Below are 15,484 nucleotides of genomic sequence, written 5' to 3'. Positions count from 1 at the left end.
AGTGCAGTGGCCGGATCTCAGCTCACTGCAAGCTCCGCCTCCCGGGTTCACGCCGTTCTCCTGCCTCAGCCTCCCGAGTAGCTGGGACTACAGGCTACCTCGCCCGGCTAGTTTTTGTATTTTTTAGTAGAGACAGGGTTTCACCGTATTAGCCAGGATGGTCTCGATCTCCTGACCTCGTGATCCACCCATTTCAGCCTCCCAAAGTGCTGGGATTACAGGCTTGAGCCACTGCGCCCGGCCCCCAAGACAAGGTTTTTTTCATCTTTGTATAACTAAAGAATAATTATCCAAATAGTAACCTTCTAAGATCCTATACCAAACACTATCATGATGGAAGAAATTATGTCCAAAGGATTATACCAGGGGTCAGCAAACTATAATCTGTGGGTCTCTTGTCTGCTTTTGTGAATGAAATTTGTTGGAACATAGCCACACTCATTTATATGCATATTTTCTATGATTGTTTTCATGCTAATGGCAAAGTAAACTATTTCCAACAGAGACCATATGGACTAAAATATTTACTATCTAGTCCTTTACAAAAAAAAAAAACAATTGCTGACCCCCTTATCTAGCTCTTGACCTTGGCAAGAGAAATTATGTCCAATGTGATATACTAACATAAAACCAGATAATCATAAAGTTGAAACATATTTATTACTAAACTTGAAATGGTTTTATGATATAGTGCTAATAGAAACTACAAAGATTTAATTGGCTAGAATGTCCTTCAGTTTATCAAATTCACTATAAAATTTCTAGAAAAGAGCAATAATCAAATGAAAGAAGTTATGAGGGCATACACACCAGTGAAAAAAACTAAGATAACTTCCTACCTTCTACTTTATGTTTACAATGAAGATAGATGGATAAACAGAATTACTATTTAAGAAGTTATTTCAACTAATATTGTATTAACAGAAATAGTGCTTCAAAATTGCATTACTCCTGTAATCCCAGCACTTTGGGAGGCTGAGGTGGGCAATCACGTGAGTTCAGGAGTTCAAGACCAGCCTGGCCAATGTGGTAAAACCCTGCGTCTATTAAAAATAAAATTAAAAAATTAGCCAGGTGTGGTGGCACACACCTGTAATCCCAGCTACTTGAGAGGCTGAGGCAGGGAAATCGCTTGAACCCTGGGAGGCAGAGGTTGCAGTCAGCCGGGATTGTGTCATTGCACTTCAGCCTGAGCAACAAGAGTGAGACTCTGTCTCCAAAAAAAAAAAAAAAAAAAAAATGTATTACTGGCTTTGAAATACTAAGTTAGCTGGAATAATTAACATGGTAAGAAAATTAAAGGAGAAAAGACTCCAAAATTAATGCAAGTGCTTAATGTGTGATAAAAACATGACTTCAACCCATGAATAAAGACTGGATTACAGAATTAATGGGATAATTAACTTGAGTAAAAAAGTTAAAACTCTGCCTTAAGCCATGTACTAAAATAAATTTTAAATAAAACAGTAAAATGTCAAAAATAAAAAGCTATAAAACAATGTTTTAATAAATGTTCTTATAAACATGAGGTTGGGAAATCTTTAGGAATAGAACAAAACCAACTTAATTGCAGAGATTATCAATAGGAGGGTGATAACAGAATCTCATGGAAGAGGGGATGTTTTAACCCATTTGTGTCTGAGGTTGCAATTTTTTGAATTTTTGCAATCAGACCTTGGCAATGACCTTGAGCAGTAGGATATAAATAACTTCCACATGCTTAACGATCCAATAATGGAACACTAGGCATAAATAATTACATATATTGCCCTCTTACCAAGTTTATTCTACATGCCTCAAAGGCAATTTAAATGGGAAAAAAATACTTATAACTTATACAACAAAAATACTGAAAATCTAGTCATATAAAAAGCTTTTATCAATCTAAGACTCAAGACACAGGAAAACGGACAAAAGAAATTGTTGGCAGGTCATAAAATGAAATAAAAATGATCAACCCACACATGACAAAGCATTCGGTTTCCCTAATAATGAACTGTCAAATCAAATAATGAGAACTCTTTTATTTACAGTTGAAGTTAATGACAACACTTAAAGCTGGCCAAAAATTTAAAAGTTACATGGATCCCCTTTGACTAAATAACTTTATTTCTAAGAATTTTTCCTTAAAAAAGAGAGGTATTTACCAGAAGATAGCCACACTGGAGAAGTATTTATATAACAAAAAAAAACCTCAAAAAATCCTAAATGTCTAGAAGAGGTCTTCTTATATGTTTTCCCACAAAATAGAATACTATACAAACTTTATACTTGTTTTGTGTGAGCATCAATCTAATGACAAGAGTTTTATGACAGGACATGTGAAATAAAAATAGAAAAGCAGTCCATAAAACTACAGTATTACATTCTTGAAAGACAAATACTAAAATGTTTAAAGAAATATTTTCTGAGTACAAGAATCAGAGTTCTATTTTTTCTTTGTTGAAATGAACAATGACTAGTAGTCTTACAATTTTAAAAAGCATTAAACTTAATAAAAAAAAGAAAGCCAATAAATAAAACTAGAATACCACCACCCTTCACATTCAAAAAAGAAAACTCAAATAAAAATATATACATACTCACTCTTCTCTTACCTATTATACCAAAGGAGTAAAAGGAAAGTTGTTTTCCTAAGAGGTCCATGCTCTTCTGCAGAGGGGTTTTTGGTGCCTTGATAAATTGAAAAAGAGTGTCACCACAATTAGCTATATTTACTAAGCTTTATCAAGTGTCAGGGACTTGCTAAGTGCCTGACAAAGCAATTCTTAAGTTAACCATCCAACTCTCCCATAAGGTAAATAATCACCTTCACTGAGAAAACTGAGACTTAGATTTTACACAATGCCCAAGGTCACACAGTGAGGAATAGAAATTTTCTACTTTTAAAAACCTGTTTATTTGAAAAGGTCCGTTCTCCCCCATGCTTCCTTCTGAGGAAAAATCTGTTCTCCTTCCTACCAACCACTGCAGGACTTCATTACCATCAGCTGCTCTCTCACTTACTTTTCCAATTTTCCCCTTTCTGTATCCACAAACATGCTAGTAACCCAGGTCTTTTAATCCCCCCTCATCTGCTAACCCTCTTCTCTATTCATCCCTTCACTACCACGCCTCTTGGAATGAGTTCCCACTCTGCATCACATACTGGAGTTTTGGCAGGTTACCTGAGAAATCCAGAGGATTTGGGGATAACATGACATTTGCATAATGCAACTTCCTTTTAAATAAGAAAGTATTTAAAATGAACTCATCTTTAATACTTTTAGCCAAGAATATTTTGTAGGTTATTTTACTTGGCAATCTTTTCCCTGCCACCCTTACTTGGAATTACGTGAAGTTGAAAAAATTTGATAGGAGACATATTCCAAGGTACAAATATACTAATTACTAATCCTTAAAATTACAACACTAATTTCTGAAAATAATAAGATCTACAAATAAGTGGTTATAAGCCTTTTTCTGCTATAAACAATGAGTAAAGCTCAAAATCCTTTAGAATACTAACAACATCAATTTAGACCTTTTCAATTACAGGCTTTCCAATTATGTTTCTAAACAGAGACAAGTGATTTCCATTCTGAATAAAATATTGCTCTCAACAGTATACAAAATAATCCAATATTCTCTACTTACAATGAAGAATTCCAGATTTGGAACAAATACATCATTAACATATTAAGTACTCACCTCTTCTGCTTGCATCATTTTAAACACCTCCCCAAATTCAGAATTTTCTCCTGTTCCAATGACAACACCCTAAGGGGAAAAACAGGAAAATACATTTACATCCAGATGAAATGTAAACCAAAACACATACACACACACATCCAACAACTTTCAAAGTCTTACCTACAGTGAAGATGTCTAACATACACACTCGTAAGATTTCCTTAGCAAATTTACTTTTTTATGTTACTGTCATAACCATTTGCCCCTCATGATTTAAACCCTGGAAACAAACATTACATTAAATGTATTGCTGGCCGGGTGCTGCGGTTCACGCCTATAATCCCAATACTTTTGAGTGGCCAAGGCAGGGTGGATCACTTGAGGTCAGGAGTTTGAGATCAGCCTGGCCCACATGGTGAAATGTCATCTCTACTAAAAATACAAAAAATTAGCCAGGCGTGGTGGGATGTGCCTGTAATCCCTGCTACACGGGAGGCTGAGGCAGGAGAATCACTTGAACCTGGGAGGTGAAGGTTGCAGAGAGCCAAGATCATGCCACTGCACTCCAGACTGGACAACAGAGTGAGACTCCGTCTCAAAACAAAACGTATTGCAGACTCAATTCTGAGGCCTATTTTTTGCCTATATTAGTATTTCTGAAATACAAATATGTATTATACTCAATAGGAGACATTTAATATAGTTTCTTTTTACCCTTAGTGAATGGTGTCTTTTGCACTGGTGGAGTACCGGAATTCAGGATATGAAGCATTTGAAATCGATCAACAGGTGAACAATATATAGTCAGATTATTACAGCCAGTATCATATCAACTAAATTAAAAATTTATTTAACTAATAATAAACACATCCATGAAACCACTGTTTCTCTCTTTAAAAAGAAACAGGTAATGAGGATTATCCATTATCTGGGAAATAGCAGAACTATGGAAATGTTATACTTCAGGGACACAGATTCTCCCGTTTCACAAATAGATGTAATGGGTTAAGTTCAATTTTATCTTTTGTCATGTATTTGAAAAATTCCACATAAAATCAGCAAAAAATAATTGAGAAAATAATTTAAAACAAAGGTACTGCTTTTTTCACAACAGGAAAAAAAATTTACCTTTGCTTTGCCACATCTGACCAGTGTTCCCATAAAGGCAATGTTACTTCTTGATGCAAGAGCTCCATTAGTTGCAGCTGGCTGAGGAGCTGTCACCTTAGAACAAGGCGTTGTCTCACCTGTCAAGCTGGACTCATCAATGGAAAGATCCACAGCCTTAGGGAACATAAAGAATCCCAGATTCAAATATTGTGCTACACTTAACATCTCTAGAGTACATAACTATCATCACTTCTTCCTCAAATATCCCTTTTCCATTGATTAGCCACATCTTGTATCAAAACCATCACTCTAAGACAAAAGACCAGAATCAGTACAATCATATTTTAAAATACAATTAAGTCAACAAAATCTAAGACATGCAAAGTAGAATGTTGTACCATGAGACTAGATTAGTCCAAAATTGAAAATACAACTAGGAAAAATTTGACACTAGCTAAGACACAATCTTCATCTACAGAAAACTCAACTTTTCATGACAAAATATTATTTCCTAATTTTGTCAAGTCCCTAAAGTTCTAGAAAAATGGCTTGGCAGATTAAAACCACTGATGATGACTGAAAGTGATACATGAATAAAGGGGAAAAATGTCACTTAGAAATCATTTCATTTTGGAATCAATTTTCATAAAATTATTCTTGCTATACATCCCTACGTTTATTCCAAATTATAATTTGCAAGACTCAAAAATGTATACAAATGTTTTCATGCAGATCATAACTATCATAGTATCTTCCAACTCTGCAATAGGGCTCAATTTTGAAGACTTCACTCCTGACACAGTATTTACCTACCCAAGCATACAGAAAAAAGGAAAAAAAAAACTATTTTATGAGTATAGATAGATAGATACATACACACAAACAAGTGGGGGAGAGGACTAGGGCCAAGTAAGTCAGAAATAGTTAAGAGTTAAACAGCTTCCTCTACTGCAGTGCTTCTCAAAACCTTCAATACATTAATGTGAATCACCTCAACAGGAATAAAGGTATACAGCAACGGTTCTCAACGGAGGACAGCATCACATCCACTACCTCAGAACTTGTTAGAAGAGTCCTTTGCTCCACCTCCAACACAAGGTAGAGAAAGTCAACCTAACAGACTGTATTTACAAGCCCTCCAGGTGATTCTGTTGCAAACTTCCATCCATTTTATTCCAGAAGCAATTATTCAAGGGTCCTTAGGGTACTCTTTAACAAACTAGGAATTAGTTCATGACTTTACTGATTTTACAGGCTCATTCATTCACCCAACATTTATTGACTATCAGTGTTAGGCACTGAGCAAGTTCCCGGAAAGAAAACAGGATAAATTACTGCACAGTATCACTGCTATTTTAAGTTGAGTCAGTATTCTCAATCAGGTCTTTCTTAATTCTCAGTTCACACTATGTACGTTAAATTTATATCTTCTTTTTCTTTTTTTTTGGCAGGGGGTGAAAAGTTATAAATTACATCTTTTAAAATGGTTCATTTCTGAGCATAAAAACCTCAAATAACCTCATGTAAAATTATTATTAAAAATTGGTTCACAGAATCTTCATCTCCGCAACAAAACTGTTTTAATTTGACCAACAACATTCCTACATTCACTTAACAAATATTTATTACTGCTTACAACGTACCATGCCCTGTACTTTATCACACACAGTAGGAGAATCAGCAGTGAAGAAAACAAAGTTTCTATCCTTGGATATTAATGGGAAAGTGATTTTAAACAAGCACAAGTATATAATATATAATGCCAGGTGGGGGAAAACAACAAACATAATGAAGATAGAGTCACACTTTAGAAGAAAACATTCCCCAAAACCAGGTAATCCTCTGCAGAGCCCTGATAGACCTGAGAGCTCGAAGGCTGGGCCATAATTAGGGAGAGTGGATTTCCCGTAAAGGGAACAAAAAGTACAAAGACCTTGGGGGCAGGAACATGCTTGGTGTGTTTGTGTGTTAGGCAAACACGTAACTGCAAAAATAAGAGTTTACATTAGATTGTAAGTTTTAAAATATTCATCATGAAAATAAATATAACTCCAAAGAGACAAAATTGTGATAGCATTTCCCAAAAGTTTAAATAGTATGACAATGGAATGCATTTTCGTATCAAAATAAGCTTACAAAAATTATTCTTTAAAACACAGATCAATAGTCCTTTAGACGTTAAAGGATTTTGCATTTAACATTAATTGTGTATACAAACACAAACCAGTTAATAAATTTGGGTTCATTACCTTAACCCAACTGAAGATTTAAAAAACACCTGCCATGTTCAAAGGCAAGTGAATTTTTCTTTATTAAAGGAACATATTTATTTGACTTTTCTTTCCACGTTAACCTTGAAACTATTTAACTTTTCACACTAACACATTTATTAGCAAGGCAAGAGAAACAAATCTTAAAATGGGCCTTTCTTCAAAGATAATGCCAATACTAAAAATCGGCTGACATTTCATTGCTTACAATCTGCTAGGCACTATGCCACATACCTATGCTAAATTATCACATTTAATCCTACTAACAACTCCTATGAGGCAAGTAATTACTATTATTATCCCTGCTTTACAGGCACTGAAAGGTTAAGTAACTCACCCAACATTATAGAGGTAGAACGCTATGCAGATAAAATTCCAGTGTTGAAAGATTTTAACTCCAGATTCCTCTTATTTAGAGGATCAATCTACAAATTATTTCTCCTCCCCAATTTTGTAACCACTTATAGAAAAAGACAGGTATAACACATAAAGCAAATTTATGAAAAATATTATGTATTTTCTGAATTACAAGTAAATTTATGTAAGGTTCATTTTATTTAGCAAGCTCATGTTTAATGCTTGTTACAACAATCAGAGTTGCACGTAATTTTCCAAGATCTTAACTAGAAAAGAGATCCACTAATATTTAAAAATAAATACTTGTAGAAATTTACAGAATTCCTTCCCTAAGAGACGTAAAACTCATGTTTTCCCTTTGAAGACTTTTGCTTTAAATGTAAATCTTAAACATGGATAAATACTAACATGAAGTGACTAATAGAGAAGGAATTTTTTTTTTAATCTGCTGTTTTTAAAAAGAGGAAAAGCATGATTTCATGGCTCTGTAAGCGACCTAGCTCTTTGGTTTCAGCCTCAGAACAATAATCACTTAAGAGAGCCCTTGTCTGGTGTAATAGACAAGCTAATGTGGAAGAAAAAGGGGCTCAGGACCCTAATTTTTTTCTATATCATTATAAATTTGTAACTAAAACTGAAATTAACATGAAATGTGTCTAAATCTTACAATGTCCTGATCTGCAAAGATTTTAACTATCTGTTGAATACGAACACTTTCTAAGTCACAAGTTATCTTCTCTTAATAGTGATTGCAAGAGTTTTCCTAGGAAGTCATTTTGAGGGAGTAGAGGGAAAGAAAAGGTGGAATTTAATAAATGAGGCAAGCCTATTACAGTTTAATAAAGTCACAATTTAATTCATCTGAGAAGAAAGATATTACAGTCATTATTCATTGCATTCATGAGAGAGGGAAAGGTAGGATAAAGTGAAATCAAAGAATCAGACAGCCCCATGACACCTAGCCAAAAGTTGAAGTACTAAACCCTCAGAAGACCTGTTAATGAACAAGAAAACCGATTTTCACTTTCATTCTTCTTCAAGCACTCTGGTGGAGGTGTGAATATGCTATAAAGCAGTTCAAAAATCAGAATATAATAAGAATCAAGATGACTATATAATCCACAGTCTAAATATTTAATAGCTACACAATAAAAATGATTGGAAAAATTCACAAGATTATTATTCACATAAAACACTAGGGAGAAAGAAATCAAATGCCAGTCACAAAGGTTTCCTGAAAGGCAGAAAGTACTTTTAAAAATTCAGGTTAACATGGAACAACTGGCAGCTACAAATAATTTCTTAAGCTAAAGAACTGTTTGACATACAGTATACCGATAAGGCAATCACCTCTCCAGTCTAGAATTAAAAGCAAATCATTAAAAAGCAAATTAGAAATGGATTTCTCTCCCCAGAAACAATCTTCCAAAATATTCACCTGTAGCTGCCTGATCACAAAATGTCTTACTTCTGCTTTCAAAAATTAAGATACCTCACTGTTTATGCAAATGAAGAAAACGTAATTTAAAATCTTCACGTATGTAACTTATTAACACTCAAAGCCAAACCAACCAAGTGTTATGTATTACTGAAAACAATACATGAAATTAATTTTATCCCGTGGTAAATGCTTACATAAATTGCTAACTTTCTGATTTGAGTATACAGAAAAAGTTATTCAGAAGATACAGCTGTTTCATCTACATTGAAAACGTTCGGTATAACCACCTTCCTCAATGATCTTAGCTACATCTTCTGAGTAACTTGCTGCAGCTTCTCCACCAACATCTGCTGCTTCATCTTGCCCTTATATGTTATAGAGATGGCTTCTTTACTTAAACCTCATGAACCAACCTCTGCAAGCTTCAAACTTTCCTTTGGCAGCTTCCTCACTTCTCTCAGCCTTCACAGAACTGAAGAGAGTTATGGTCCTGCTCTGGATTAGGTTTGGTTTAAGGGAATATTGTGGCTGCTTTTACGTTTTACCAAAACCTTTCAACCTTTCTTCATATCCACAATAAGGATGTTTTACTTCTTATCATTTGTGTGTTCACTGGAACAGCACTTTTAATTTCCTTCAAAAACTTTTTCTTTGCATTCACAACTTGGCTAATTGTTTGAGGCAAGAGGCCTAGCTTTCAGCCTATCTTAGCTTTTGACATGCATTCCTCACTAAGCTTAATTATTTCTAGCTTTTGACTTAAAGTGAAAGACGTGATATTTCCTTCACTTGAACACTTAAGAGGCCACTGTAGGGTTACTAATTGGCTTAATTTCCATATTGTTGTTTCTCAGAGAACAGGAAAGTCCAAGGAGAGGGAAACAGCAGTTGGACAATGCAGCAGTCAGAAAACATGCAACATTTATTGATTACATTCATGGTCTTACATGAACATAGTTAATGGTGCCCCAAAACAATTTTAACAGTAACAGCAAAGATCACTGATTACAGATCACCATAATAGACATAATATTGAAAAAGTTTGAAATACTGTGAGAATTACCAAAATGTGACACAGAGACACAAAGTGAGCACCATGCTGTTGGAAAAATGGCGCCAACAGACTTGCCTGACACAGGGTTGCCACAAATCTATTAATATATTTTTTAAAATGCATTATCTTTGAAGCATGATAAAATGAGGTATGCCAGTACAATCTCAGAAGGAAAAATGAGGTGACAGAAATAGCTGAAGATAAAATGGCTGAACACTTCCCCAACTTGATGAAAGACATAAATCTACACAACCAAGGAGCTCAATGAAATCCAAATAGAATAAACTCAAAGACATCCACAATGAGACACATTCTAATCAAACCATTGAAAGATAAAGACAGAATCTTGAAAACAGCCACAGTAACAACTTATCACATAACAGAATTTTCATTAAGATTAATAGCTTATTCCTAATCAGAAAACATAGAGGTCAAAAAGAACAGACATTTACAATATTCAGAAAAAAAACTGTCAACCAATAATTTTCTATCTGGCAACATTACCTTTTAAAAATGAAGGAGAAATTTTTAAATTCCTAAATAAACAAAAGCTTAAAAAGTTCATCACTAGTCAGACCTGACTCATAAGAAATGCTAAGAGACAGCCCTTTAGGCCGAAATAAGAAAGTAGAAAGTAACTCAAAGCCATATGAAGACATAAAGAATTCCAATGAAGCTAACTATGTAGGTAAACATATGTATGTTGAGTTCATGACTCCTGTGTTTGCTTCCTATATAATTAAAAATGTATAAATGCATAAAATGCTTATAAATCTATATTAATGGGCACAGAATGCATAAAGATGTCATTTGCAACAATAACAAAGATGAGGGAGGTGTGGGCTGTACAATTTTGTATGCTACTGAAGCAAAGTTGGTATCACTTCAAACTAAATTGTTATAAGATTAGGATGTTCACTGTAATCCACATGTAATCACTAAGAAAATAAGTAAAAAGTATGCAGAGAAAAGAACTCGAGGAAATAAAAAAGGTACATCAAAAAAAAAATCAATCAGAGGGGTGTAAAAAAAAACACACACAAAGAAGGGCACAATGGAGAAATTGAGGAACATAAAAAGATAACGCAAATAGGAAACAAGTAACAACAGAATTCCTTTCCTATCAGCAACCCCTGTAAGTGTAAATGGATTAAATTCACCAACTATGTGATATAAATCCTTACAATGGAAAATTCTTTGGCAGTAAAAAACAATGACATACTTGGAGTACCTAAAAACATTATGTTAAATGAAAGAGGCCAGACATGAAAGACTACATATTATGTGATTCTACTTATATGAAATGTCCAGAATAGGCAAATGTATTTCAGTGGCAAGCGATTAGTGGCTGCTAGAGGCAGGGAAAATACAGAATGAAAGCTAAAAGGTAAGGGTTTTATTTTGAGAGTGATGAAAATGCTCTATAATTAGATGGTAGTGATGGGTGTACAACTGTGAATATACTGAAAACCACTGAAGGATACACCTTAAATATGTGAACTGTATGATATGCACATTATATCTTAATAAAGCTGTTTTAATATGTATTTTTTTTTTAAATGTGGTGGATGGACTAGAGCTTTTGGCATGGTCTAAAAGCTGGTTAAGTATGCAGAATCTCAGGCCCCACCCCACACCTGCCAAAACAGAGCCCAGCTGACTCCTATGCACATTAGAAGTTGGAATGCATTGCTCTAGGGCAACTCTATGTCACAGTGACAGAACAGGCCTGAAAAAATCAAGTGGCTTGCCTAAGCTCACATGGTCAATTCATTTCATGAGCAGACACGTATCATTCTTTGAATCACAGTTGTTTGCAAGCTGGTGTCTGCCAATGGGGAGGGCACAAACTATCTTTTTCACTTCTAAGCCCTGAAGCCTGGTACAATGTGCCGTACATGGTTTTCAAATATGTGCTAAATGGTGAAAATGGTTTCATAACAGACCGATTTCCTAAGAAATGGATTACAATTGCCTAAATTAGCTTCATTACCAACATAAGTAAATTTAAAATATCACTATATGCTTACATTTTATCAAATATTTGAAAAGATTATTTTTTGAAAAAGCATACCAAACCAAATCAGAATTGTAACCTGGGTTTTACCAGAATATTTTTTCATTGAGTAAATGGAACATGTATTTTATTAACTCAGGAAATCAGAATGCTTGACACAGAATGATTGCTCTGGTAATGGATTTACCCAACGTGGAGGAAGCTGCTTGTTAGTGGGTCTTAACAACAGACGGTGCAAGAATGTGAGCCTCACAAATACAAACATAATGGCTACATGGGGTTCCAGTCAAGGAGATTATTTCTGACTCCTTCAGGTGGCAGGTAGCCAAAGTATATCTGTGCTGGCTCAATCATGCCCATTATCTTTGGTTTTTACTTCTCCTTAGAACTAGGGAATAGAAAGGAGCAAGCCCTGAAGACACCAAAAACTACTCACTGAGCCAAACTGCTATACTATAACAAAGTACAAGGATTCATGAGATTGAAAAATGGCTCACAATATAATGCCCACTGGCGTGTTCTTAAGTTCGAATTCCTGAGCTTGGCCTCAGTAGATGCTGACTCCTAATAGAACTAACCTTTCTGCCCAGATTAAAATGGCCTGGTAATCCAGTATCATAAAAACAGCTTAATCTTGGCTGCTAGCCCAAGTGGTAATTCTCTGAAAGGAGTCTGATACATTTAGAAAATCATCAGATCATAAACAGGTTTAAAAAAATGATGTGGGCCAACTGTACGCATATGAACCACAAAGCAAAGTGTCAAAGGACTTATTCAGAACTTCAAGTGAAAGAAAATCTTGCTATCATTTCAAGCAATGTATTATTGGGCTTAGAAAGTTATAGTTCAGAGAGGTAAAACATTTTCATAAGACAAAACAACAAACAAACAAAGAAAACCCACAACCTTTTTTCATCTGACCCTCACATTGTTTTTTCTTACAAAGAGTTCTTTAATCAAATATTGATATAGACTTTACCTGGAACAATATCAAAAATATGCTGTGTTTTCACAAAGGCAAAATGTACTGTTCAATGATAGACTGGATTAAGAAAATGTGGCACATATACACCATGGAATACTACGTGGCCATAAAAAAGGATGAGTTCATGTCCTTTGTAGGGACATGGATGAAGCTGGAAACCATCATTCTGAGCAAAATATCACAAGGACACAAAACCAAACACCGCATGTTCTCACTCATAGGTGGGAACTGAACAATGAGAACACTTGGACACCGGGTGGGGAACATCACACACCAGGGCCTGTCGTGGGCGGGGGGCGGGGGGCGGGGAGCCATAGCATTAGGAGATATACCTAATGTAAATGCAAATGCAAGTTAACGGGTACAGCACACCAACATGGCACATGTATACATATATAACGAACCTGCACGTTGTGCACATGTACCCTAGAACTTAAAGTATAATAATAAAAAATAAAATAAAAATAAAAATAAAAAGTACTGTTATCCAGGCATACACAGTCAATAAGATTGCTTCATCTAAAGTCACTGTTTGACCAATCCATTGGTTATCATCAAGTAACTGGCCAGGGCTGCCTCTTCTCAAATAACACTACAAGTTAAAATAAAAACCCTCAGGGGGAAAAAAAAAACAAAGAACATGCCCAAAGCTCAATTTCTCTAAGTTTTACTGTCCTAGCTCCATCAATGCCTCTCAGGCTCCTGCTGGAAACGCCACTGCCACCAACCATACAGTCCTCCCTCTGTAGCAGTGGAGTCAACCAATCACAGGCGGAAAATATTCAAAGTATAACTTAAAAAATACAAAAAATACAACAGTAAAAAACAATATAAAAGTTTTTAAATACAGTATAACAACCGTTGACATAGCATTTATATTTTATTAGGAGTTATAAGTAATCTACAGATGATTTAAAGTATACAGAAAAATGTGCAAAGGTTATATATAAATACTACTCAATTGTACATAAGGGACTTGAGCATCTTTGGATTTTGCTCTCTGTGGATCTACTAGGACCGATCCCTAGTGGATACCATGGGAAAACTATCTTGACTCAACCACTGGCTTCTGAAAACCTGATACAGGCAAGGGGAAAACTACACAATTCCTTAGGTTATCAATATTAGTCTTTAAAAAGTATAAACAAAATGGCAGTCTCAACCTGTTACAGTCTTAACTATGTATCCCAAAAAGTCATGTGCTGTAGCTCTACAGTCAACGTTATAGTATTTGGAGATGGGGCCCTGGGAAGTAATTAGGGTTAGATGAGGTCATGAAGTAGTCCTAATGATGCCATTAGGGGCTGTATAAGAGGAAGAGAGAGAAATTGGTGTCTCTGCCACGTGAGGACACTGCAAGAAGATAGCCATCTCAAGCTAGCAAGGGTCCTCACCAGAAACCAAACCGTGCCAGACCTTGACCTTGAACTTCCAGCCTCCGTAACTGTGAAAAATAAATGGCATGGTATTTTGTTAAAAGCAGCCCAAGTTAAGACACAACTTATGAAGATAAAAGTTGTACCAGACAAAAGTTGTACAGCAGTCAGGTCACTGAATGCACTAACAAGAAGTTGCTGAGGACCCAGGCAAGTTTACAGTCAAAATCTGAAAGCACTAAAATTTATGACAGTTGCAAAATGATGACACTGAAGTTGCAACCCTGGCTTTAGGCCTAGTCTGTAAGGGAACTAACTACATAGCAGAAGTTCACTTGCTTTCTCTAAAGTGAAATCTATGTGCTTTGGAGGAAATTAATGATATCCCAAAGCTGACTAAGGAGTTTTCTGGTTCCTTTAAACCCTAAATGACAGTTTATTTCATACAGTAGTATTAAATGACCAGCTAGCCTTACAAAATTATCCAAAGCTCACCACAGCCAAACTGAGCCAACAAAACTCCAATAAGCCAATTTAATTTCAAAAATCTAGCAGCTTCTACGTCCAGAAGAGAAACTGACTTTATCAGCCTATATCTTAAGTCAGTACATTTAAATTTAGATGCAGGATAAAAGACCCCCAACTCTTTAAAGAAGGTTATTTCAATCTGCAGACAAAGTAGTTGCAAAAGTCTGTTTGGGGTACCAGGTAATAGGCAAAACAAATAGGGCAGAATTAAGGTAGAGAGAATAAAAAATATTCAACTATATCTGTCAAAGTGGATTAACTAGAACAAAATCAACCTAACTACAGTACTGCAGAATAAAATGTGCTGATGAAGTGCTTGCAAAGTTAACAAGTACGGGGAAAACAATAATAACTAATAAATTACTCCACAAGACATATGCTTACAATTCTTATTAAATTCACAATGTCGGCCGGGAGCGGTGGCTCACGACTGTAATCCCAGCACTTTGGGAGGCTGAGGCAGGTGGATCACCTGAGGTCAGGAGCTCAAAACCAGCCTGGCCAACACGGCAAAACCCCGTCTCTACTAAAAATACTAAAAAATTAGCCAGGCATGGTGGCAGGCACCTGTAATCTCAGCTGCTTGGGAGCCTGAGGCAGGAGAATTGCTTGAACCCGGGAGATGGAGACTGCAGTAAGCTAAGATTACATCATTGCACTCCAGCCTGAGCAAC

At 35.6% G+C, this 15,484-nt stretch overlaps 1 protein-coding gene across 7 annotated transcripts in view; it reads right to left on the bottom strand.

The window, feature by feature from the left end:
* Positions 1–15,484, bottom strand: part of LOC105490383 (ATPase secretory pathway Ca2+ transporting 1) — a 158,670-nt gene that overhangs the window by 58,625 nt on the left and 84,561 nt on the right. For all 7 annotated transcript variants that reach the window (XM_011755905.2, XM_011755906.2, XM_071090895.1 and 4 more), the window contains 3 exons: positions 4,801–4,956; positions 3,691–3,759; positions 2,598–2,673 (listed from right to left, as the gene is read on the bottom strand). In XM_011755905.2, coding sequence (XP_011754207.1) covers positions 2,598–2,673; positions 3,691–3,759; positions 4,801–4,956 — 301 coding nt within the window. The remainder of the gene's footprint in view (positions 1–2,597; positions 2,674–3,690; positions 3,760–4,800; positions 4,957–15,484) is intronic.

This window comes from Macaca nemestrina, chromosome 2 (genome assembly GCF_043159975.1).
Source record: "Macaca nemestrina isolate mMacNem1 chromosome 2, mMacNem.hap1, whole genome shotgun sequence".
NCBI classification, from domain to species: Eukaryota; Metazoa; Chordata; class Mammalia; order Primates; family Cercopithecidae; genus Macaca; species Macaca nemestrina.
The sequence above is the reverse complement of the archived record's forward strand: the minus strand, read 5'-3'. Positions and strand labels throughout refer to the sequence as shown.